Here is a 23488-nt window from a genome sequence, read left to right as displayed (position 1 = left end):
GCTTCTCGTTTTTAATCCACGTGTGGGATATTCACTTCTAGGAGAGAGCTGACTTGTGGAACACACCAGCATACATTCTCTTGCCTCAGGTAGAGCCGTATCAGTTACTGTATCCCTTTGGAGCGATGTTACAATGAGTTTATTGAAATGTCTCTTTTTCCTATATCAGATATTTGTACATATCAAGGTTTAGCTGACTATTTTCTATAGCAGTGTTTCTCAAACTTTTTTCAGTCAAGGCACCCTTTAAAATTGTGGACAATTTCAAGGCACCCTCTACAATTATGGACAGTCTTAAGGCACCCTCTACAATTATGGACAGTCTCAAGGCACCCCATTCTAAAATGTAAAAAAACTTCTAATAGTTTTACATAACTCGGCAACATCCACACGCATAGCACACCCAACGTTAGAGGTGATTTATTCTTCCAAAGAAAATTATTCTTTTGCAAACTGGTACTGACTAGTATTCCATTGTTTCTCTTCTCCCACAGTTTCTATCTCTTACTCAGCTAATGTGACCCTCCTGCTGATAAAGAAGGGGCAAACAAAAAAGACTGTGCAGGCAACCAACATCCTCCTTATCAACTAATGATGTAATCAGGGGCGGACTGACCATTTGGAAACTCAGGCACTGCCCGAGGGCCCAGGGTCAGTAAGGGGCCCCATGAGATGCCCCTGGTACCTTTCATAGGCTTTTTTGTTTGCGGTTTGAGTGTGGGCGAGGACACTGGGGCCCCATGATCCCCTATTGTCCAGGGGCCCCATGATCCCCTATTGCCTGGGGGCCCCATGAGTTGTCTGTCCGCCCCTGGATGTAATTGGTTGTTAGGATGCCAGCAGGTTGTAAAAGTGCGCAATGAAAACCTACGGCTTTGTGTAACTAAGGCAGGCTGGATCCATCTGCTGGCTTGTAAACTATTTTTGGGCAGTTTTTGAGCACTTTGCCAAGGCACCCCTGAAAAAGCCTGAAGGCACCCCAGGGTGCCTGGGCACCCTGGTTGAGAAAGGCTGTTCTATAGTACCGGGGTCAGTAGGGGGCCCCATGAGATGCCCCTGGTACCTTTTTCATAAGCTTTTTTGAATTTGGGCAAGGACACAGGGGCCCCATGATCCCCTATTGCCCGGGGGCCCCATGAGTTGTCAGTCCGCCCCTGAGTAACAGGTACATATTTGGGTAGATAAAGACATCTGTTCTTCAAGTTCTCAAAAAACAAACACTCCATTACACTTCTAACAAAAGGCAATAGCAATGTGGAGATCCTGTGCTGTGTCCATACAGGAAAGTGTAGCAAAAAAAACTGAACCTGCCATTAGAGCCTGTTCACACCACATGCAGCCCAGTGCGTTTTTTTTTTTTTCTTTCTGCATCAAAAACACAAACACAGTAGATTGCATGGATTCCAATGGCAAAGTTCTTACCATTGCAGCATGTTCCAGTACAGTAAAAAAAAAAAGTAGAACATGTTACATTTTTTCTGCAAGGAACTGTACCGGAATGTGGCAAAATGCATCATATCACACAAAAGAAAATCACTGAAACACATTACACATAAAAGAATAAAATGTGAAAAAAAAAGGAACAAAATGCACCAGTTTGCATAAAGAATGCACTTGCAGAAATGCATCCAAAACGCATCCGAACTGTGTTTCTATGGTGTGTACTGCACCTGAAAGTGACAGTCATTTGAGAGAAAAAAGAAAAGCAAGCACGCTTGTTTGACTAGATCAGCTCTTACCCCCGGTTCACATCTGTGCGGGTGGTGCCGCTGTGGATCCACACAAAAATCCATGCAGCCAGAGAATTGCAGACCCGCGGGCGGTGCCATTAGTTCTAATGGCACGCCGCCCGCACTGGGAAACGCAACCGTACTGGGAACCGAGGTACCCGTGCGGGCTGCGTTTTCCAAAGTAGTGCAGAGACTTCTTCCCTGTGTGTCATGGGCACGGCAGTCCATTCAAATGATTGGGCTCTCGTGCCCGAGCAAAATGCGGCCCGCATGGCCGCATAGGTGTGAACCGGGGGTTACACCCACTATGAACCAAAGCAATTTTGACATTTCTTCTATAGTACAGTAACACATATATCATCTTTTTTATTTTTTTTTTGCTGTCTTAAAAAAAATATTTTTATATGCAATCCATAGACAGACATGTAACATAACTAAAAAAAATATCTATTTTGATCAGTGTTCATTTAAAAAGTGTTACTGTAGATACAAAGTGTAACTTTATTCTATAATTTGTCCTGTTTAAACTGACGATTCTAGTACAACGCATTGCAAAGTCATCTACAGAATAAATAAAGCCTTTTTTGAATGTTGCTCTTTTTTAATGCAACATCTAAAAATATAAATTTGATGCAACATCTAAAAATATAAATTTGATGCAACATCTAAAAATTTAAATTTGATGCAACATCTAAAAATTTAAATTTGATGCAACATCTAAAAATTTAAATTTGATTGTATACTTTTTTTTTTTTGTGATTATTTTTATAACAAACATGTTTTACTTACTTGCTCTGTGTAATGGTTTTGTTCATGGCAGCCCTGATCCTCCTCTTCTGGGGTCCCCCACCAGTGCTCTTGGCTTTTCCACTCCCCCACCATAGCAAGCCGCTTTCTATGGGGGCACTCTTGCAATGTTCGCTCCCAAGCCGGCTCTGTGTGTCCATAGACTCTTCTGTACAAACGACAGGCTGGTTGTACAGAAATCGAGCTGCTGATCCAGCTGAATTTTGATCCATCTATGGCAAGCTTTAGAAAGGGTCATATAAATGTCTGGGCTCTTCCATAGAAGAAAATGGGAGAGCAACGTAATAGTCAGCCCAGGACCTGCCACCCTGAAATTGTATGGGTCTGCGTCTGACCCCTGCACTGCATGGAGCCTCTGCTTTTCTCTTCTACGGGCCCATGTTTCCTGTCATTCCTTTCAGTTTAAAGGATAAGTTCATCTTTCTGAACATTACACCCATATTATGGATGTAACATGTTCAGCAACCTCCCACTGAAGTTCTGATCCACCACCCCTTATTAATACAGTGGGTGGGGGATCCTCTCCTTGTCACAATAGAGGCCTCTAGAAGAAGCAAGCAGCTCTGAGTGCATAGTCTGATAGCCTGACACTGGTCCCAATCCTCTCCTCCGGTGACGTCACCTCCACCCGTGCGTTCCACGCTGGTTCCAGTGCACTTCCTGATGTACACAGGGCGCCCCCGCTCCATTCATCCATCTTCTAGCCTGGATAACAGCGGCGGACCCTGCTAAAGAAGTGAGCTAAGGACCTACTATCTGATAAGTCTGACATTTTAGCCATCTTCTGAGTGGTTTTACCTGCTTTTTAATAAACCATCTTATACACATACTGCACTTAGCTGGCGCCTCCTGTTCTTCCCTTACTGTACTTACAGCGGAGTTCCACCCAAAAGGGGAAGTTCTGCTTTAAAGATTGGTCTGACACTCCCCATTAAGGATTGGCACCTTTGGGGAGTGGGTACCCAAAATTGACAGGTACCCACTCTCACTTCTGCTGCAATCGCCTAGGTGATTGGAAGCGGAAGTTGTCCTTCCCTCCCTCCCCATAGTCTTCTGGGTCGCTTTAAAGATTGGTCCCCCGCTCCCCATTAAGGATTGGCACCTTTGGTACCCAAAATTGACAGGTACCAGCTCCCACTTCCGCTGCGCTCGCCTAGGCGATCAGAAGCGGAAGTTGTCCTCCTACCTTCCCTCCCCGTAGTCTTCTGGGACACGTGACAGGTCCCAGAAGACAACGGGGCCATTCACAAAGTGCAGCGCTTCTCGCACATGTGCAGTGGGTACCCGGCTGTGAAGCCACAAGCTGTCACAGCCGGATGCCCACACTGATGCCGGTGCCTGGAACACAGGACGGCCGGTGAAACGGGCTGCGGGGAGGACATCGTAGGACAGGTAAGTGGTTGTTTTTTTTAAAAGTCAGCAGCTACAGTTTTTGCAGCTGCTGACTTTTTTTTTTTTTTTACAGAGTGAGTGGAACTCCGCTTTAAGCTTAGGCTTGCAGGGGGATTCACGGGTGTTTTGTACAAGAAGTTCCATTTCAGTCAATTTAGACTCAGCTGTTGCATAAACAAAGCTGCTTCTCCTGATTTGGCAGCCACGTGTGTGCGTGGGCACATATGGCCATCATATTGGGAGCAGTGGCTTTGTCGGCCTCTCAATTGCCATGAATAGGACCGCCTGCATGGGGTTCCATGGAACACCTATACATCCCCGTGTGGGCAAATGCCAGCCTCACCTGGGCATACGCCTAAGTACACTTGTGTGAACGAGGCCTTAAAGATGATGGTCTTCTAAATCAGTGCTTCTCAACCTTTCTTCAGTCAAGGCACCCTTTAACCACTTCCAGACCGGACACTATTACCCCCTTCCTGACCAGGTCAATTTTCAGCTTTCAGCGCTATCACACTTTGAATGACAATTGCGCGGTCATGCAACACTGTACCCATATGAATTTTTTACCATTTTTTTGAGACAGATAAAGCTTTATTTTGGTGGTATTTATTCACCACTGGGATTTTTTTTTTTCCTATGTAAATGAAAATGTCCAAAAATTTTTTTAAAAGTGTTTTTTTTATAAAATTTTGCAAATAAATAATATTTCATCATAAATCTTGGCCAAAATGTATTCCGTTATCTTTTTATTAAAAAAAATCCAAATTAGCTTATAACCAAAAATTATCATTTTAAAATATTTTCTTTTACATTTTTATTTTTTTTGTATATTTTATTATTTTTTTTTTTTTACATACAGTCACCCTAGCAGTACAGTGTCACCATGGTGACACTGTACTACTTGTGGGGGGTGATGAAGATTTTTTTTTTTTTTTTTTTAACACTGATTGCTTTTACACCCATATAGGATGTAAAAGCAATCATTTCTTTCTCTCTGTCTGCATTCTTCCTGTCATTGAGAAGTACTGAGTGAGCTGTGATTGATCACAGCTTGTCACATGGTACAAGGCTGTTGTGAATAGCCTTGTACCATGTGACCTCTGTGATCATTCACAGATTTTACACGTAGTAAGCAATGATGTCACAAGTGACATCTTGCTTACTACTTTGCATGTGATCACTGATTGGCCAATCAGTGATCACATGATCGGGACCTCGTACAGAGGTCTCGCCCGACGATCGGTGTTTCACTGTGTCCAGGGGACACAGCGGGCACCGGATCGTGGTGCTGCGCGCTCCCAGGGAGCGCGCACAAGCAGGGTGTGGGGAGGCCGTTTATAAACGACCACCCGACCCTGCAGTGCCACCGTCCGGCCGTTTATATACAACGGCCGGTCGGGAAGTGGTTAAAATTATGGACAGTCCTGAGACACCCCATTCTAAAATGTGAAAAACCATTCCAAATGTTTTATATAACTCTGCAACATCCGCACATGTAGGACACCCAACATCAGAGGGGATTTATTCTTCCAAAGCAAATATACTCTTGCACATTGGTACTGACTAGTATTCCAATGTTTCTCTTCTCCCGTAGTTTTTCTCCATCACTGAGCTAATGTGACCCCAGCACTGATGGAGAGGGGTGGGGGAGGGTCAAACTAGGATGCTGTGCAGGCAGCTGACATCCTCATGAACTGACGTCATTGCTTGTCAAGACACCTGTGGCTGGAAGGTCATAATGGTGCAAGATGAAAACCTGTGGCTTTGTGTAACTAAAAGGCAGGCTTCTTCCACCCTCTGGCTTGTATACAAGTTTTGAGCAATTTTTAGACATTTTGCCAAGGCACCTCTGAAGAAACCTTAAGGCACCCCAGGGTGCCTGGGCACCCTGGTTGAGAAAGGCTGATCTAAATTGTAGTTTACTTCTTAGCTGTGTCCACACATGTCTACAATGATTTCTCAATTTGTCATTTGTTACAATTTACAGTCCGATCACTGGGCTAGAGGAGACTGAGGAAATGCTTTCTACTGCCTGCAGCAGACTGACAGCATCATCTCAGCATAGGCAATGTCGCATGGTTGGAGCTCTAGAAGTGGTTTTATGATATATGGTGAAGTAAAAAACAAGTTTACTGTTGTATACTGTAATTTGTCAAGAATTTCTTTTACAGTAAAGTCCCAGACATGGTCCTTTATAGTGCAGGCAGCTGTCCTCTATCCAGATCTAAGTGGGGAATTGTATAGGCTGAGCCAGTATTATGAGAATATAGCCCATTGACCCACTAGGAGCTGAAGACAGTTGAATGCCCTTCATACTATAGTTTCAAGTGGCCTAATGGGGTTCTCCTGTTGATACCAAAATATCTTCCTTACCGCCATTATTTGCAGCTTCCAGCGATGCCTCTCCCATACTGAAACTACTACCCATAACTACTACTGTCCATACCCTTTATTCTTGAGTGCCTTCGCTGATCCACGTTTTTTCCATTCTATGAATTTGACTCCTCCTAGACCTTTATCTTCTCTTTTTTTTTTACTTGCCAACTCTACTCTCTGATCAGATTGATGCCTAACTTGTTTTATACAGATTTTTAACTGTAAGGTCAATAAATTCAACCATTTGTAATATTGCTTCGTATGATTTTATTTTGTGTTGTTTATTCAGTAAAAACCTGAGTTCAAAATATTAATGCTGTTGGGACTGCTTAAAAGATTGGGCTTGAAGAGGACCAGCCGTGTTTGGACTTATGAAAGAATTTGAATGATCCGTCTTAAACTGTAATTGTGCATATTAACCTCTTGCTGCCCATGTAATGCATTTGTGAGGTAGCAGAGATGGTGGTCTTGGTCTTTAACCACTTCCAGTCCGGACACTTTTACCCCCCTTCCTGACCAGGGCAATTTTCAGCTTTCAGCGCTATCACACTTTGAATGACAATTGCGCGGTCATGCAACACTGTACCCAAATGAATTTTTTACCATTTTTTTGAGACAGATAAAGCTTTATTTTGGTGGTATTTATTCACCGCTGGGATTTTTATTTTTTTTGCTATATAAATGAAAGTCCAAAAATTTTGAAAAAGTGTTTTTTTTTTATAAAATTTTGCAAATAAATAATATTTCATCATAAATCTTTGCCAAAATTTATTCCGTTATCTTTTTAGTAAAAAAAAAAAAAATCCAAATTAGTTTATAACCAAAAATTATAATTTTTAAACATTTTTTTACATTTTTATTTAATTTTTATATATATATATATATATATATATATATATATATATATATTTTTTTACATACTGTCATCCTAGCAGTACAGTGTCACCATGGTGACACTGTACTACTTGTGGGGGGTGATGAAGATTTTTTTTTTTTTTTTTACACGGATTGCTATTACACCCATAGAGGCTGTAAAAGCAATCATTTCTCTTTCTCTCTGTGTGCATTCTTGCACTCATTGAGAAGTACTGAGTGAGCTGTGATTGGTCACAGCTTGTCACATGGTACAAGGCTGTTGTGAATAGCCTTGTACCAGGTGACCTCTGTGATCATTCACAGATTTCACACGTAGTAAGCAATGATGACACAAGTGACATCTTGCTTACTACTTTGCATGTGATCACTGATTGGCCAATCAGTGATCACATGATTGGGACCTCGTACAGAGGTCCCGTCCGACGATCGGTGTTTCACTGTGTCCGGAGGACACAGCGGGCACCGGATCGCGGTGCTGCCCGCTCCGAGGGAGCGCGCACAAGCAGGGTGCAGGGAGGCTGTTTATAAACGGCCACCCGACCCTGCACTGCCATCGTCCGGCCGTTTATATGCAACGGCCGGTCGGGAAGTGGTTAATGCCCACAAGCTGTACATATGTGTCTGTGGGCTGCAGAGATTTCTGTTCTCCAAGCGCAGAGATCGAGCTGTCACAGACAGCTCCTGGTCGCTAGTAATGATCGGGAGCTGATGGGTCCTGATCATGTGACCACTGTGACAGCCATCCACTGCGGTCATGTGATCAGGCAGACCTTCCCACCCCTTGGGTGTAATAGCCTAAGTAAAAGGACACCAGGGTTGGGCAGGAAGAGGTTAATATATGAAAGATTTACAGTATATTGGCAGATTTACAGTGAGAAAAGATGAGTAGGGAGAAAAATGAACTGGATGGACTTTTTTCTTTCTTCAGCCAGACTAACTATGTAACATATAAAGGAAAGAAAGAACCCCAAGTACTGTACACCATCAGGACCTGACAGTCACTATGGTAGAAGCAGCCTTAACCCGGTTCCTTCCTCTTAAGTCAATAGGCTAGCATAATAGTCAGGCAGATATTGGATTTCATTCACTCTTCTATTCTCAAATGGCTTTTTTAAATAAAGGAACCCTCGAAATAATTATTTTGGGGAACTTTTCTGACTCACTGTATATTAGTGTGGTCGGTGAGTTGTAAATATAAATACCTACGTGGCAGTCCTAGCATATATGACAACCAGAACAGATCATTTTTTAACCCTCCCCCACCCTTCCCTGCTCTATAAGAAAAGATTGATATTATATTTCATGTACACATTACCCTCCTTATGTGTAATATACACTGCTAAAAAAAAAATCAAAGGAACGCTTTGAAAACACACCAGATCTCAATGGGGAAAAATTTAATGCTGGATCTCTATACTGACATGGACGGGTAATTTGTTAGGAACGAAGGATGCCCCATCGTTTGATGGAAATGAAAATTATCAACCTACAGAGGACTGAATTCAAAGACACCCCGAAAATCAAAGTGAAAACATGATGCAGCAGGCTTGCTGAAATTTCATTGCAACAACTCAAAATGGTCCTCAGTAGTTTGTATGGCCCCCATGTGCTTGTATGCATGCCTGACAATGTTGGGGCATGCTCCTAATGAGACAATGGATGGTGTCCTGGGGTATTTCTGCCCAGATCTGGCTCAGGGCATCACTGAGCTGCTAGACAGTCTGAGGTGCAACCTGGTGGCGTTGGATGGACCGAAACATAATATCCCAGAGGTGTTCTATTGGATTTAGATCAGGCGAGTGTGGGGGCCATTCAATGGTATCAATTCCTTCATCCTCCAGGAACTGCCTGCATACTCTCACCACACGAGGCCGGGCATTGTCATGCACCAGGAGGAACCCAGGACCCACTGCACCAGAATAGGGTCTGACAATGGGTCCAAGGATTTCATCCCAATACCTAATGGTAGTCAGGGTGCCATTGTCTAGCCTGTAAAGATCTGTGCATCCCTCCATGGAGATACCTCCCCAGACCATCACTGACCCACCACCAAAACAGTCATGATGAACGATGTTACAGGCAGCATAACATTCTCCACGGCTTCTCCAGACCCTTTCACGTCTGTCACATGTGCTTTCGCAGGACGCCAATGGCAGATCTGGTGTTCAATGGCAAATGACAATTGAGCTCTATAGTGCCAAGCAGTGAGCACAGGGCCCACTAGAGGACATCGGGCCCTCAGGCCACCCTCATGAAGTCTGTTTCTGATTGTTTGGTCAGAGACATTCACACCAGTGGCCTGCTGGCGGTCATTTTGTAGGGCTCTGGCAGTGCTCATCCTGTTCCTCCTTGTACAAAGGAGCAGATACCGGTCCTGCTGATGGGTTAAGGACCTTCTACAGCCCTGTCCAGCTTTCCTAGAGTAACTGCCTGTCTCCTGGAATCTCCTCCATGCTCTTGAGACTGTGCTGGGAGACACAACAAACCTTCTGGGCAATGGCACGTATTGATGTGCCATCCTGGAGGAGTTGGACTGCCTGTGCAACCTCTGTAGGGTCCAGGTATCGCCTCATGCTACCATTTGTAACACTGACCCTAGCCAAATGCAAAACTAGTGCAAAACAGTCAGAAAAGATGAGTATGGAAAGAAATGTCAGTGGCCTCCACCTGTAAAACCATTCCTGTTTTTGGGGTTGACTCGTTGCCCATCTAGTGCACCAGTTGTTAATTTCATTAACACCAAAGCAACTGAAACTGATTAACAACCCCCTCTGCTACTTAACTGACCAGATCAATATCCCAGGAGTTTAATTGACTTGATGCTAGACTCTGATTACAAAGTGTTCCTATAATTTATTTGAGCAGTATATATCAAGAAGTTATAATATTAGAAGACCACTAGGGGGGGGTATAGCTGCCTGAGAGAATATGTAAATTAGGAATAGTAGATATTATTGGATATTGGTTGTCGGGATGTATTGTTTTTATATATCGAATATTATGAGATTAATGTAATGAGCACTCCGTGATTGTGGATGGATGAAAACATGAGATCGCATTGTAATAATGGATGTGAGAACGTCACTTCATTTATGTAAAAAAACCCAATAGTTAAGATGGCGGCAGATGTCCTGATGTAAGGGCAGAAGTTCATCTTTTTAAAGCCGGTCAGTTGCTTCTGAAGCCTACATCCTATTAGGAAGTCGAATGGTGATGAAACGTGTCAAAAGTGACATCAGACACAAGCCAGAAACACAGTGGTGGCCATTTTGGAAAAGGTTTTCATTGATCGTTGTTAATGTAAGCACAATCAAGAAGGTAATTAAAGTTTTATACATAATGCTGCACTATGGTCTTTACATTTTAATTTGATATACCGGATGTTGAGGAAAACGTGGAATAGTTACATAGTTAGCCTGGCTAAAAAAGACAAAAGACCATCCAGTTCAACCAGTAAAAAAAAAAAAAAAAAAAGTTATAATCCTACACCCACAGTTGATCCAGAGGAAGACAAAAAAACCCAGCAAAGTATGATCCAATTTGCTCCTGCAGGGGAACAAATTCCTTCCTGATCCCCAGAGAGGCAATCGGATATTCCCTGGATCAACTTCTAGACGAAGGGAGAACATCATGGAGGCATTGTCTGTGCGGATTTAAGATCTGTGTTTGGGAAGGCGCATGCTCTGAAGGGGAGGTGAATTCTGTACTCAAACCCACATTCCAATGGGAGATTTTGTATGCAATTTTGGTTCTTATAAGATGTTTATGCTCACCCCTTTGTCATCAAGAGCAGTTTCGCTCTGGACACATTGTTGTGGTGACTCTTTCTTTTTGTACTTTAAAACATCTGTATCACTATGTTCACCACAATTTTGCCTAATGTTTGGTAGCAAATATAGCATATATGGAAAGAACGTTTGCTAGAAAAAGCCATTTTTTAATTGACTATTGTTCTATTCATTGTATGCGTACCATTCAATTACAGAGCACATTCTCAGGCCTCTTTCCTTTTTCTTCTGTAATTTGCACCACTGATTAATTAATTTATTTATTTCAGGTACTTATATAGCGCCGTCAATTTACGCAGCGCTTTACATATATATTGTACATCCACATCAGTCCCTAACCCTCAAGGGGTGTACAATCTAAGGTCCCTAACTCACATTCATACATATACATACTAGGGCCAATTAACCTAACAACATGTCTTTGGAGTGTGGGAGGAAACCCATGCAGACACAGGGAGAACATGCAAACTCCAGGCAGGTGGTGCCGTGGTTGGGATTCAAACCAACGACCCTAGTGCTGCTAGGCGGAAGTGCTATCCATTTAGCCACTGTGCTGCCTGTATTTGACTTTCTTTGTGAAAAACTTTTAAATATTATTGCAAAGAAAATGTTGTCAAATGGGTGTGGGAACAGAAAATGACTCATTTTACCAGCATTGTTTTAAAATATCAGCATGGCCAATGCAGCACATACTAAACTTTTATTTACAGTTAACATGCATTAAATTAACAAAATTGCTTCTTATGTGTAATATAGTTAGGCTATATGTGGTGTGTAAGTCACTAGGGCAGTACATCATGTATGTCGTATTACCAAAGCATACAAGCTTTACTGTAAAGAGTCCCCCTCAAACTTTTTCTTTAGTTCAGAGACTTTGGGCAGAGGTGATGCCTTCAACTCTGAGGACACTGAAGAGAAGGTAATTTCTTGTTTCATATCACTCATATGACTTTTAGGAGATACTGGCGTTAAGCCATCATGTGCCCGAGCAAGGGGTATGGTGGTATCAGATATTGGGCTTTTGGGTATTTCTAATTTGGGTGTACTCTGGGTCCTAAGAAACACAGGACCAACACGATGGATTGAACTGTTTGGTTTTGGGCTGCTGTACATCTGAGATTTAGGTCTTGGTGTATTAAATGAGCGAAAGTTGGGTATGACTTTATCTACTTGTTCGGAGTCTTTCTTAGTCCCTGTCCAGACCATTCTGGGGTCCAGAGTTCCAACCTGAAAATGAGAGATCACCGATCTGACACAGGGCCCACTCGGGAGTCGTGGAGGGTCACTGGAAGCTTTTCTCACCAGTGTATCCTCCTGAGGCACCAATGGCAAAACAGTCTTCTGTTTTTCAATTTCTTCTTTCTGGTTAGGATAAGTTTCAAACTCTGGGGATGGCAGAATTATTTTGAGCTCCCTTGTGACTGAAGAAGTCTGAGAAATGACTTTGGGAGCAGCAGCTACCACCTCTGAAGATGACACAGATTTTTCTGTGATGGAAAAAGAGACATCAGGCTTCTGGGAAGTTACATCTCCAGATGATGATGAAGAGATGTCCTCTTTGGTCTCTAAAGAGCTGTCTGGAGTAGTTGATATAGTATCTGATATTGCTACATCCATAATCGGTGAAGCATAATCTGAGGCATTTGATATGTTGTCTGGAGTAGACAAATTGTCCTCTGGAAATTCCAAGTCGTCTCCAGTTCCTTCATCAACTTCTGGCAGGTACCAAAGGTCTGAATGTCTTGGCTGGCTCAAGCTGAGCCGCAGATCCTCTTCACTAGACTGGTAATAGAAAAGGGAGAAGTCAGCAATTATAAATCAGTATGTATGTGATTATGTATCAGTATGTTAGTAAACCGCTGGCTCAATGCATGGGTTGACTGCAAATTTTGTCCAGGGGCTACCAGCAAGTCTACTTACCCAATCCTCTGCTCCAGCGGCAAACTGTGCTCCCCATGAACCAGCAGTGGCATGTTCCTGATTTTAGGATATAGTTCTAGCATGATAGTCCCTTTGCTCCCTTCCTAAAAATTTCAGGACTGCAAAATGTTTTTCCATAATAGCTGAAAATCTTTTTTTTCTGGTCACTTGTTTCGGCTGACTTACAAAAGCAGAAAAGGAGCAAAAAATGTAAATTTTGTCATGCAAACTAATCAAGTTTCAGCTTTCACTTCCGTCCCCCTTTAAAAATGAAAGCATGTAATCTGATTGGTTGCTTGCTTTCAATCTTTGTGTATTTATATGTTTATAGGTTAGGTGGGAGGGTTAAATAGTTACATAATTACATAGTTAGTCTGGCTGAAAAAAGACAAAAGTCCATCCAGTTCAACCATAGAAAAAAAAAAGTTATCCTACACCCACAGTTGATCCAGAGGATGGAAAAAAAACCCCAGCAAAGCACGATCCAATTTGCTCCTGCTGGGAAAAAATCTCTTTGTGATACTCACCTGTCCAAAGTACTGACTGTCATCCAGGCTAAAGCAGTCCAGGCTGTGAGCCCCATACAATGCACGCTCCCCTCCAGGTGCTCTTGTGTTCAGGGTTTCAAATATTTCATTAAGAAGATCCATGCTGTCATCAAGAAGAGGAAAATCATTCTCTTCTGCAGGCCCCGAGTCCCCTTCTTCACTTGTACCATCTTCACCATATCTGACACAGCACAAAAAATTACGTCACTACAGGTGTAAAAAGACTCTGAACAGAACTAACATGCATTCAAATATTAAGAGGGCTGGGTTACCATAATAAGATATTACAGGGTAATAAGACACTCGGGAGCCGGGTTACCGTAATAAGATATTACAGAGGAATAAGACACTCGGGAGCCGGGTTACCATAATAAGATATTACAGGGTAATAAGACACTCGGGAGCCGGGTTACCGTAATAAGATATTACAGGGGGAATAAGACACTCGGGAGCCGGGTTACCGTAATAAGATATTACAGGGGAATAAGACACTCGGGAGCCGGGTTACTGTAATAAGATATTACAGGGGGAATAAGACACTCGGGAGCCGGGTTACTGTAATAAGATATTACAGGGGGAATAAGACACTCGGGAGCCGGGTTACTGTAATAAGATATTACAGGGGAATAAGACACTCGGGAGCCGGGTTACCGTAATAAGATATTACAGGGGAATAAGTCACTCGGGAGCCGGGTTACCGTAATAAGATATTACAGGGTAATAAGACACTCGGGAGCCGGGTTACCGTAATAAGATATTACAGGGGAATAAGACACTCAGGAGCCGGGTTACTGTAATAAGATATTACAGGGGGAATAAGACACTCGGGAGCCGGGTTACCATAATAAGATATTACAGGGGAATAAGACACTCGGGAGCCGGGTTACTGTAATAAGATATTACAGGGGGAATAAGACACTCGGGAGCCGGGTTACTGTAATAAGATATTACAGGGGAATAAGACACTCGGGAGCCGGGTTACCGTAATAAGATATTACAGGGTAATAAGACACTCGGGAGCCGGGTTACCGTAATAAGATATTACAGGGTAATAAGACACTCGGGAGGCGGGTTACCGTAATAAGATATTACAGGGGAATAAGACACTCGGGAGCCGGGTTACCGTAATAAGATATTACAGGGGAATAAGACACTCGGGAGCCGGGTTACCGTAATAAGATATTACAGGGGGAATAAGACACTCGGGAGCCGGGTTACCGTAATAAGATATTACAGGGGGAATAAGACACTCGGGAGCCGGGTTACCGTAATAAGATATTACAGGGGAATAAGACACTCGGGAGCCGGGTTATAGTAATAAGATATTACAGGGGTAATAAGACACTCGGGAGCCGGGTTACCGTAATAAGATATTACAGGGGTAATAAGACACTCGGGAGCCGGGTTACTGTAATAAGATATTACAGGGGAATAAGACACTCGGGAGCCGGGTTACCGTAATAAGATATTACAGGGGGATAAGACACTCGGGAGGCGGGTTACCGTAATAAGATATTACAGGGGAATAAGACACTCGGGAGCCGGGTTACCGTAATAAGATATTACAGGGGGAATAAGACACTCGGGAGCCGGGTTACCGTAATAAGATATTACAGGGTAATAAGACACTCGGGAGCCGGGTTACCGTAATAAGATATTACATGGTAATAAGACACTCGGAAGCCGGGTTACCGTAATAAGATATTACAGGGGGAATAAGACACTCGGGAGCCGGGTTACCGTAATAAGATATTACAGGGGGAATAAGACATTCGGGAGCCGGGTTACCGTAATAAGATATTACAGGGGAATAAGACACTCGGGAGCCGGGTTACCGTAATAAGATATTACAGGGGGATAAGACACTCGGGAGGCGGGTTACCGTAATAAGATATTACAGGGGAATAAGACACTCGGGAGCCGGGTTACCGTAATAAGATATTACAGGGGGAATAAGACACTCGGGAGCCGGGTTACCGTAATAAGATATTACAGGGTAATAAGACACTCGGGAGCCGGGTTACTGTAATAAGATATTACATGGTAATAAGACACTCGGAAGCCGGGTTACCGTAATAAGATATTACAGGGCAATAAGACACTCGGGAGCCGGGTTACCGTAATAAGATATTACAGGGGAATAAGACACTCGGGAGCCGGGTTACCGTAATAAGATATTACAGGGGTAATAAGACACTCGGGAGCCGGGTTAATGTAATAAGATATTACGGGGGAATAAGACACTTGGGAGCCGGGTTACCGTAATAAGATATTACGGGGGTAATAAGACACTCAGGAGCCGGGATACCGTAATAAGATATTACAGGGTAATAAGACACTCGGGAGCCGGGTTACCGTAATAAGATATTACAAGGGTAATAAGACACTCGGGAGCCGGGTTACCGTAATACGATATTGCAGGGGAATAAGACACTCGGGAGCCGGGTTACCGTAATAAGATATTACAGGGGCAATAAGACACTCGGGAGCCGGGTTACCGTAATAAGATATTACAGGGGGAATAAGACACTCGGGAGCCGGGTTACCGTAATAAGATATTACAGGGGATAAGACACTCGGGAGGCGGGTTACCGTAATAAGATATTACAGGGGAATAAGACACTCGGGAGGCGGGTTACCGTAATAAGATATTACAGGGGAATAAGACACTCGGGAGCCGGGTTACCGTAATAAGATATTACAGGGGGAATAAGACACTCGGGAGCCGGGTTACCGTAATAAGATATTACAGGGGAATAAGACACTCGGGAGCCGGGTTACCGTAATAAGATATTACAGGGGTAATAAGACACTCGGGAGCCGGGTTACCGTAATAAGATATTACGGGGTAATAAGACACTCGGGAGCCGGGTTACCGTAATAAGATATTACGGGGTAATAAGACACTCGGGAGCCGGGTTACCGTAATAAGATATTACGGGGGAATAAGACACTCGGGAGCCGGGTTACCGTAATAAGATATTACAGGGGTAATAAGACACTCAGGAGCCGGGATACCGTAATAAGATATTACAGGGGGAATAAGACACTCGGGAGCCGGGTTACCGTAATAAGATATTACAAGGGTAATAAGACACTCGGGAGCCGGGTTACCGTAATACGATATTGCAGGGGAATAAGACACTCGGGAGCCGGGTTACCGTAATAAGATATTACAGGGGGAATAAGACACTCGGGAGCCGGGTTACCGTAATAAGATATTACAGGGGGAATAAGACACTCGGGAGCCGGGTTACCGTAATAAGATATTACAGGGGGAATAAGACACTCGGGAGGCGGGTTACCGTAATAAGATATTACAGGGTAATAAGACACTCAGGAGCCGGGTTACCGTAATAAGATATTACAGGGTAATAAGACACTCGGGAGCCGGGTTACCGTAATAAGATATTACGGGGGGAATAAGACACTCGGGAGCCGGGATACCGTAATAAGATATTACAGGGGGAATAAGACACTCGGGAGCCGGGTTACCGTAATAAGATATTACAGGGTAATAAGACACTCGGGAGCCGGGTTACCGTAATAAGATATTACAAGGGTAATAAGACACTCGGGAGCCGGGTTACCGTAATACGATATTGCAGGGGAATAAGACACTCGGGAGCCGGGTTACCGTAATAAGATATTACAGGGGAATAAGACACTCGGGAGCCGGGTTACCGTAATAAGATATTACAGGGCAATAAGACACTCGGGAGCCGGGTTACCGTAATAAGATATTACAGGGGAATAAGACACTCGGGAGCCGGGTTACCGTAATAAGATATTACGGGGAATAAGACACTCGGGAGCCGGGTTACTGTAATAAGATATTACAGGGGTAATAAGACACTCGGGAGCCGGGTTACTGTAATAAGATATTACAGGGGTAATAAGACACTCGGGAGGCGGGTTACCGTAATAAGATATTACAGGGTAATAAGACACTCGGGAGCCGGGTTACCGTAATAAGATATTACAGGGGGAATAAGACACTCGGGAGCCGGGTTACCGTAATAAGATATTACAGGGGAATAAGACACTCGGGAGCCGGGTTACCGTAATAAGATATTACGGGGGGAATAAGACACTCGGGAGCCGGGTTACCGTAATAAGATATTACAGGGTAATAAGACACTCGGGAGCCGGGTTACCGTAATAAGATATTACAGGGTAATAAGACACTCGGGAGCCGGGTTACTGTAATAAGATATTACAGGGTAATAAGACACTCAGGAGCCGGGTTACCGTAATAAGATATTACAGGGGGAATAAGACACTCATGAGCCGGGTTACTGTAATAAGATATTACAGGGGTAATAAGACACTCGGGAGCCGGGTTACTGTAATAAGATATTACAGGGGAATAAGACACTCGGGAGCCGGGTTACTGTAATAAGATATTATGGGGTAATAAGACACTCGGGAGCCGGGTTACTGTAATAAGATATTACAGGGTAATAAGACACTCGGGAGCCGGGTTACTGTAATAAGATATTACGGGGGAATAAGACACTCGGGAGCCGGGTTACCGTAATAAGATATTACAGGGGGAATAAGACACTCGGGAGCCGGGTTACCGTAATAAGATATTACAGGGGAATAAGACACTCGGGAGCCGGGTTACCGTAATAAGATATTACAGGGGGAATAAGACACTCGGGAGCCGGGTTACCGTAATAAGATATTACAGGGGAATAAGACACTCGGGAGCCGGGTTACCGTAATAAGATATTACAGGGGTAATAAGACACTCGGGAGCCGGGTTACCGTAATAAGATATTACGGGGTAATAAGACACTCGGGAGCCGGGTTACCGTAATAAGATATTACGGGGTAATAAGACACTCGGGAGCCGGGTTACCGTAATAAGATATTACGGGGGAATAAGACACTCGGGAGCCGGGTTACCGTAATAAGATATTACAGGGGTAATAAGACACTCAGGAGCCGGGATACCGTAATAAGATATTACAGGGGGAATAAGACACTCGGGAGCCGGGTTACCGTAATAAGATATTACAAGGGTAATAAGACACTCGGGAGCCGGGTTACCGTAATACGATATTGCAGGGGAATAAGACACTCGGGAGCCGGGTTACCGTAATAAGATATTACAGGGGGAATAAGACACTCGGGAGCCGGGTTACCGTAATAAGATATTACAGGGGGAATAAGACACTCGGGAGCCGGGTTACCGTAATAAGATATTACAGGGGGAATAAGACACTCGGGAGGCGGGTTACTGTAATAAGATATTACAGGGTAATAAGACACTCAGGAGCCGGGTTACCGTAATAAGATATTACAGGGTAATAAGACACTCGGGAGCCGGGTTACCGTAATAAGATATTACGGGGGGAATAAGACACTCGGGAGCCGGGATACCGTAATAAGATATTACAGGGGGAATAAGACACTCGGGAGCCGGGTTACCGTAATAAGATATTACAGGGTAATAAGACACTCGGGAGCCGGGTTACCGTAATAAGATATTACAAGGGTAATAAGACACTCGGGAGCCGGGTTACCGTAATACGATATTGCAGGGGAATAAGACACTCGGGAGCCGGGTTACCGTAATACGATATTGCAGGGGAATAAGACACTCGGGAGCCGGGTTACCGTAATAAGATATTACAGGGCAATAAGACACTCGGGAGCCGGGTTACTGTAATAAGATATTACAGGGGAATAAGACACTCGGGAGCCGGGTTACCGTAATAAGATATTACAGGGTAATAAGACACTCGGGAGCCGGGTTACCGTAATAAGATATTACGGGGAATAAGACACTCGGGAGCCGGGTTACTGTAATAAGATATTACAGGGGTAATAAGACACTCGGGAGCCGGGTTACTGTAATAAGATATTACAGGGGTAATAAGACACTCGGGAGGCGGGTTACCGTAATAAGATATTACAGGGTAATAAGACACTCGGGAGCCGGGTTACCGTAATAAGATATTACAGGGGGAATAAGACACTCGGGAGCCGGGTTACCGTAATAAGATATTACAGGGGAATAAGACACTCGGGAGCCGGGTTACCGTAATAAGATATTACGGGGGGAATAAGACACTCGGGAGCCGGGTTACCGTAATAAGATATTACAGGGTAATAAGACACTCGGGAGCCGGGTTACCGTAATAAGATATTACAGGGTAATAAGACACTCGGGAGCCGGGTTACTGTAATAAGATATTACAGGGTAATAAGACACTCAGGAGCCGGGTTACCGTAATAAGATATTACAGGGGGAATAAGACACTCATGAGCCGGGTTACTGTAATAAGATATTACAGGGGTAATAAGACACTCGGGAGCCGGGTTACTGTAATAAGATATTACAGGGGAATAAGACACTCGGGAGCCGGGTTACTGTAATAAGATATTATGGGGTAATAAGACACTCGGGAGCCGGGTTACTGTAATAAGATATTACGGGGGGAATAAGACACTCGGGCTGGGTAGGGACACACCGATACTGGGTATTTTCACAAATACTCATACACGTGAAAATGCTCCTGATACCCAAACCGATATTTTGTGGTGCAATTTACATCAATACATAATGTATGGATACAAATTGCACTGTAAAGAATAGCATGCGACTTGAAGAGGAATGTGATTCCTGAATAGGAATGTAATTACTGTCCAAATCGCTTGCAGTTTCCCCACTGCTCTTGTGTGAACTGAGGCTTGTCATAGCCTGAGTTCACACAGGAGCAGTGCAGGAAACCTCCTTGCACCAATCCCATGGTGAGTGACTGAGGGTTGGAAAGAAGGGCATGTGGGGATGTATACACTGGTGTCAGCTATCAGGAGTCACGCTGCTGACCAGTCAGAAGCTGTCTAGCTCGTACTGTCTTTCCTGCATTGAGAGGAGAGAAAGCCGCGGGGTTCTGAAATCCAAGATGGAGCCCACAAGCAAACTAAACTGGAGCCTTTCCCCTGCAGTGCCTCTTAATGACAGAAAAGCAGTCTGAGAACTGCATTGAGAAGCACAGTGTTACTTGAATTGTATTCCAGGAGTTGCTTGTCTTCAGCTGAGAGAACTGTAAAGTCTTAATATTTTGTTAAGGTCTTTATGTTATATAGTTTGAATATCATGTCATAGATATATTATTTATCATTTTAAAAGAAATACATTCCACAATTCATTTTTTTCCTTTTTTCTTTTTGTTCAATTTTTCCAGAAAGATCCCCCAAAAAATGGCTTTGGAAAAAGAGCCTTCATTGGGTGTATTGCACAGATGTACTGACTTTATTCTTTATTTTGCCCTGACATACATTTTTTTTTAATGTATAGAAAGTTGAAGCATACATTTGCTTATGCTTGCATGAGGACTGGGGTGCTGTCATGGTAATCCTTGTCATCATGATGTTTAAGGCCCCATGTACACGGGACACTTCTGAAAAATGGAAACTGACTGCTGGAAAATATAGGTTAAAAAATGTCTGTTTAGCCGCGTTTGCATACCACGTTTATGCGCGTTTGCATTTAGAAGCAGTTTTAAAGATAAGCACAGGAGAACCTCCCAAATGCTCAGAATGCACTGTAAAGTGGTAAATTATTAACTATTTCAGACTGTTTCAGAGAAATACAGAGAGTAGAAGCAGAGACAGCAGTACCTGTTGAAATTAGCTTAGGTGTGAGTTGCTCATTAACATTTCTTTTGTTTCCAAGGGTGGGAAAGGTGTCTGGTGGAGGAGTCATTAAGGCCTCCTGGCAGGAGGTCTTCATTGGGAATTTGAGGTGTGAATGGTCATTAACATATCTTTTGTTTCCAAGGGTGGGAGAGGTGTCTGGTGGAGGGAGTCATTAAGGTCACCTAGCAGGGGGTCTTCATTGGGAATTTGAGGTGTGAATGGTAATTTACATATCTTTTGTTTCCAAGTGTGGGAGAGGTCTGAGGTGTGAATTGGTCATTACAATGTGTGACAAGCTTGGTAGGAACATCCTGTGTTCAGTGTTTTGTCCATTTGAGTACCTTGAAAACGCTTTGCATGCATTTTTCATGATAAAAAAAGGCTCTGGAAGAGTTAAAAAAAATTTCAACCGCAAATGCTTATAAATGCGATTTGCCATGTTTACAAGCATTTTGCGTTTGAAATGCTGATAAAATCGACTGCTGAACACAAATTTTCTGCGTTCAAAAAAACAACTGTAAACTCAAATGCCTGTAAACGACTGTAAATGAATATGTGTACATGGACACATAGGAAAACATTAGGGAGAGGTCAGGGGCTGCTGAAAAAAACGCTGAACAGATCCTAAACGTGCGTTTATCAGCTGCAGTGTACATGAGCCCTAAGTTGCATTCATTTCTGGTATTGGGCTGTTTGTTAATGTCACTCACCTCTGACACTCCCAAGGGTCACTCTCTGAATATTTCTTCCCCGGTCTCCTGGGACGGGACTGTAAAGACAATCAGGACGTTTTACATGTATGCACTTGTGTCATTATTTACAAAGCAATCACCTCTGAATTGTACTTGTTCCATGACATTATAGACTAGAGGGATACTCCGTCACCCTGTTGAGATTACAGAGATTGGACATGGAATCAACTGCACTTTTGCATGGTGACTGTGAACTCCAACTGAAACATTTAGAAGTTCGATGTGTCCTGCCCTACTCCCATGTATTTGGTATGTGTTGTACAGTATTGAACTGCAGCAGGTTGTTATTGTTCTTTAGTATGGTGGAACCTACTGGTGGTTTTGGGCCGCTACAATTTGTTTACTATGTGATTTCTGTCCTCCCCTCCTGTTTAGTGCTAGTAAGTTTAGTCCTAACCAAACCCTTCCCATTTCTTTCATGTTCCTTCAGTCAGTGTTAATTATTTATGGAGACAGAGCTCAGGAAAGCCATTGTCTGCTTGTGCTGCAAAAGGCTAGAAAAGCATCCTCAATTAGCTGAAGCTGAATTATTTGGACAGACTGGGTTTAAGTTGGTATGTCAATGCATAAAGCGCCATTTCAAAAAGAACATGATGTATGCATCCTAAAAGATTAAATAAATGATTTGATTTGCTTTGAATTGATTTGCATTTATTTTTGTAAAATTTTGTATTTTTCTATTTATTTTTAACATTATTTGTTCTATGTTATCGATTATATTCATAATTAGAGATGAGCGAAGAAATGAAAAATTCGATTCGACTGATTCGGCGAATTCGTGGACAATATTCGATTCGAGTCGAATAAATTCGCTGTGAATTTAACTTAAAAAAGGGTGTTTCTAGGCTTCAGAGAGACTTAATATTAGTGCAGAACACTGTACCTTTAATTTAAATGCCCTTGGAGTCTGCTGGGGAAGAGAAATAATACTGTCTGTCAGTATGACATGCAGATGAGTGCCGTCGATCTTAGAATCACTGCACACTTCACTCCTTTGGCCAGTCACGGGGCCAAAACCAGTGTTTGGAGCCACAGTGTGGCGGTGGAGGCAGCAGCAATGGGAGGCCATACAGCAACCTATGACAAAATGGAAACCAGCAGGAGCGTGAGGAGACCTGAAAGTGGCACATGGCAGAGTGGGAGCAATGGGAGGCGGTACAGGGACCCAGGTCACACTGTGGGCCCAGCAGCAGCGTGACCAGGCGGTACGGGGGCCCATGGCCGATATGGGGCTTGGTGGCACCTATGGAAGGCCTGTAATCTGCCAGCAACCTATGACAAAATGGACAACCGCAGGAGTGTGAGGAGATTTCAAAGTGGCACATGGCAGAGTGGAAGCAATGGGAGGCCGTACAGGGACCCAGGTCACACTGTGGGACCAGCATCAGCGTGAACAGGCGGTACGGGGGCCCATGGCCGATTTGACCTCATTCATCCCATAGTCCTGCCGACTCACGAATAGCGTGGCCTCCTCAAAGGGCCTGAGCAAGCGCAGGTGTCACACATGAGCTGACAATGGCTGACATCTAAGTTACACAGGGAGTACCTTTATCCGCTTTTAACATCAGGAAATCTGTGATGGCCTTTAGCTGTTCGTAAAGGCGGTCTAACATATGTAGGGTTGAATTACACCTTGTTGCAAC

The 23488-nt window shown here is 43.5% G+C and overlaps 1 protein-coding gene across 1 annotated transcript in view; it reads right to left on the bottom strand.

Moving 5' to 3' along the window:
* Positions 1-11624: 11624 nt before the first annotated feature.
* Positions 11625-23488, bottom strand: part of LOC149442417 (DENN domain-containing protein 1B-like) — a 120569-nt gene continuing 108705 nt past the window's right edge. Inside the window, exons 20-22 of the mRNA XM_089656132.1 lie at positions 21804-21862; positions 13417-13618; positions 11625-12751 (exon numbers count right to left, since the gene is read on the bottom strand). Of these exons, the coding sequence (XP_089512258.1) occupies positions 11798-12751; positions 13417-13618; positions 21804-21862 (1215 nt within the window). The 3' untranslated portion in view covers positions 11625-11797. The remainder of the gene's footprint in view (positions 12752-13416; positions 13619-21803; positions 21863-23488) is intronic.

The sequence above is a fragment of the Staurois parvus genome, unplaced genomic scaffold (assembly GCF_062004578.1).
Source record: "Staurois parvus isolate SC_StPar_1 unplaced genomic scaffold, SC_StPar_1.0 ptg000887l, whole genome shotgun sequence".
Lineage (NCBI taxonomy): Eukaryota > Metazoa > Chordata > Amphibia > Anura > Ranidae > Staurois > Staurois parvus.
Note: the sequence above shows the minus strand (reverse complement) of the source record. Positions and strands in the feature narration are given on the sequence as shown.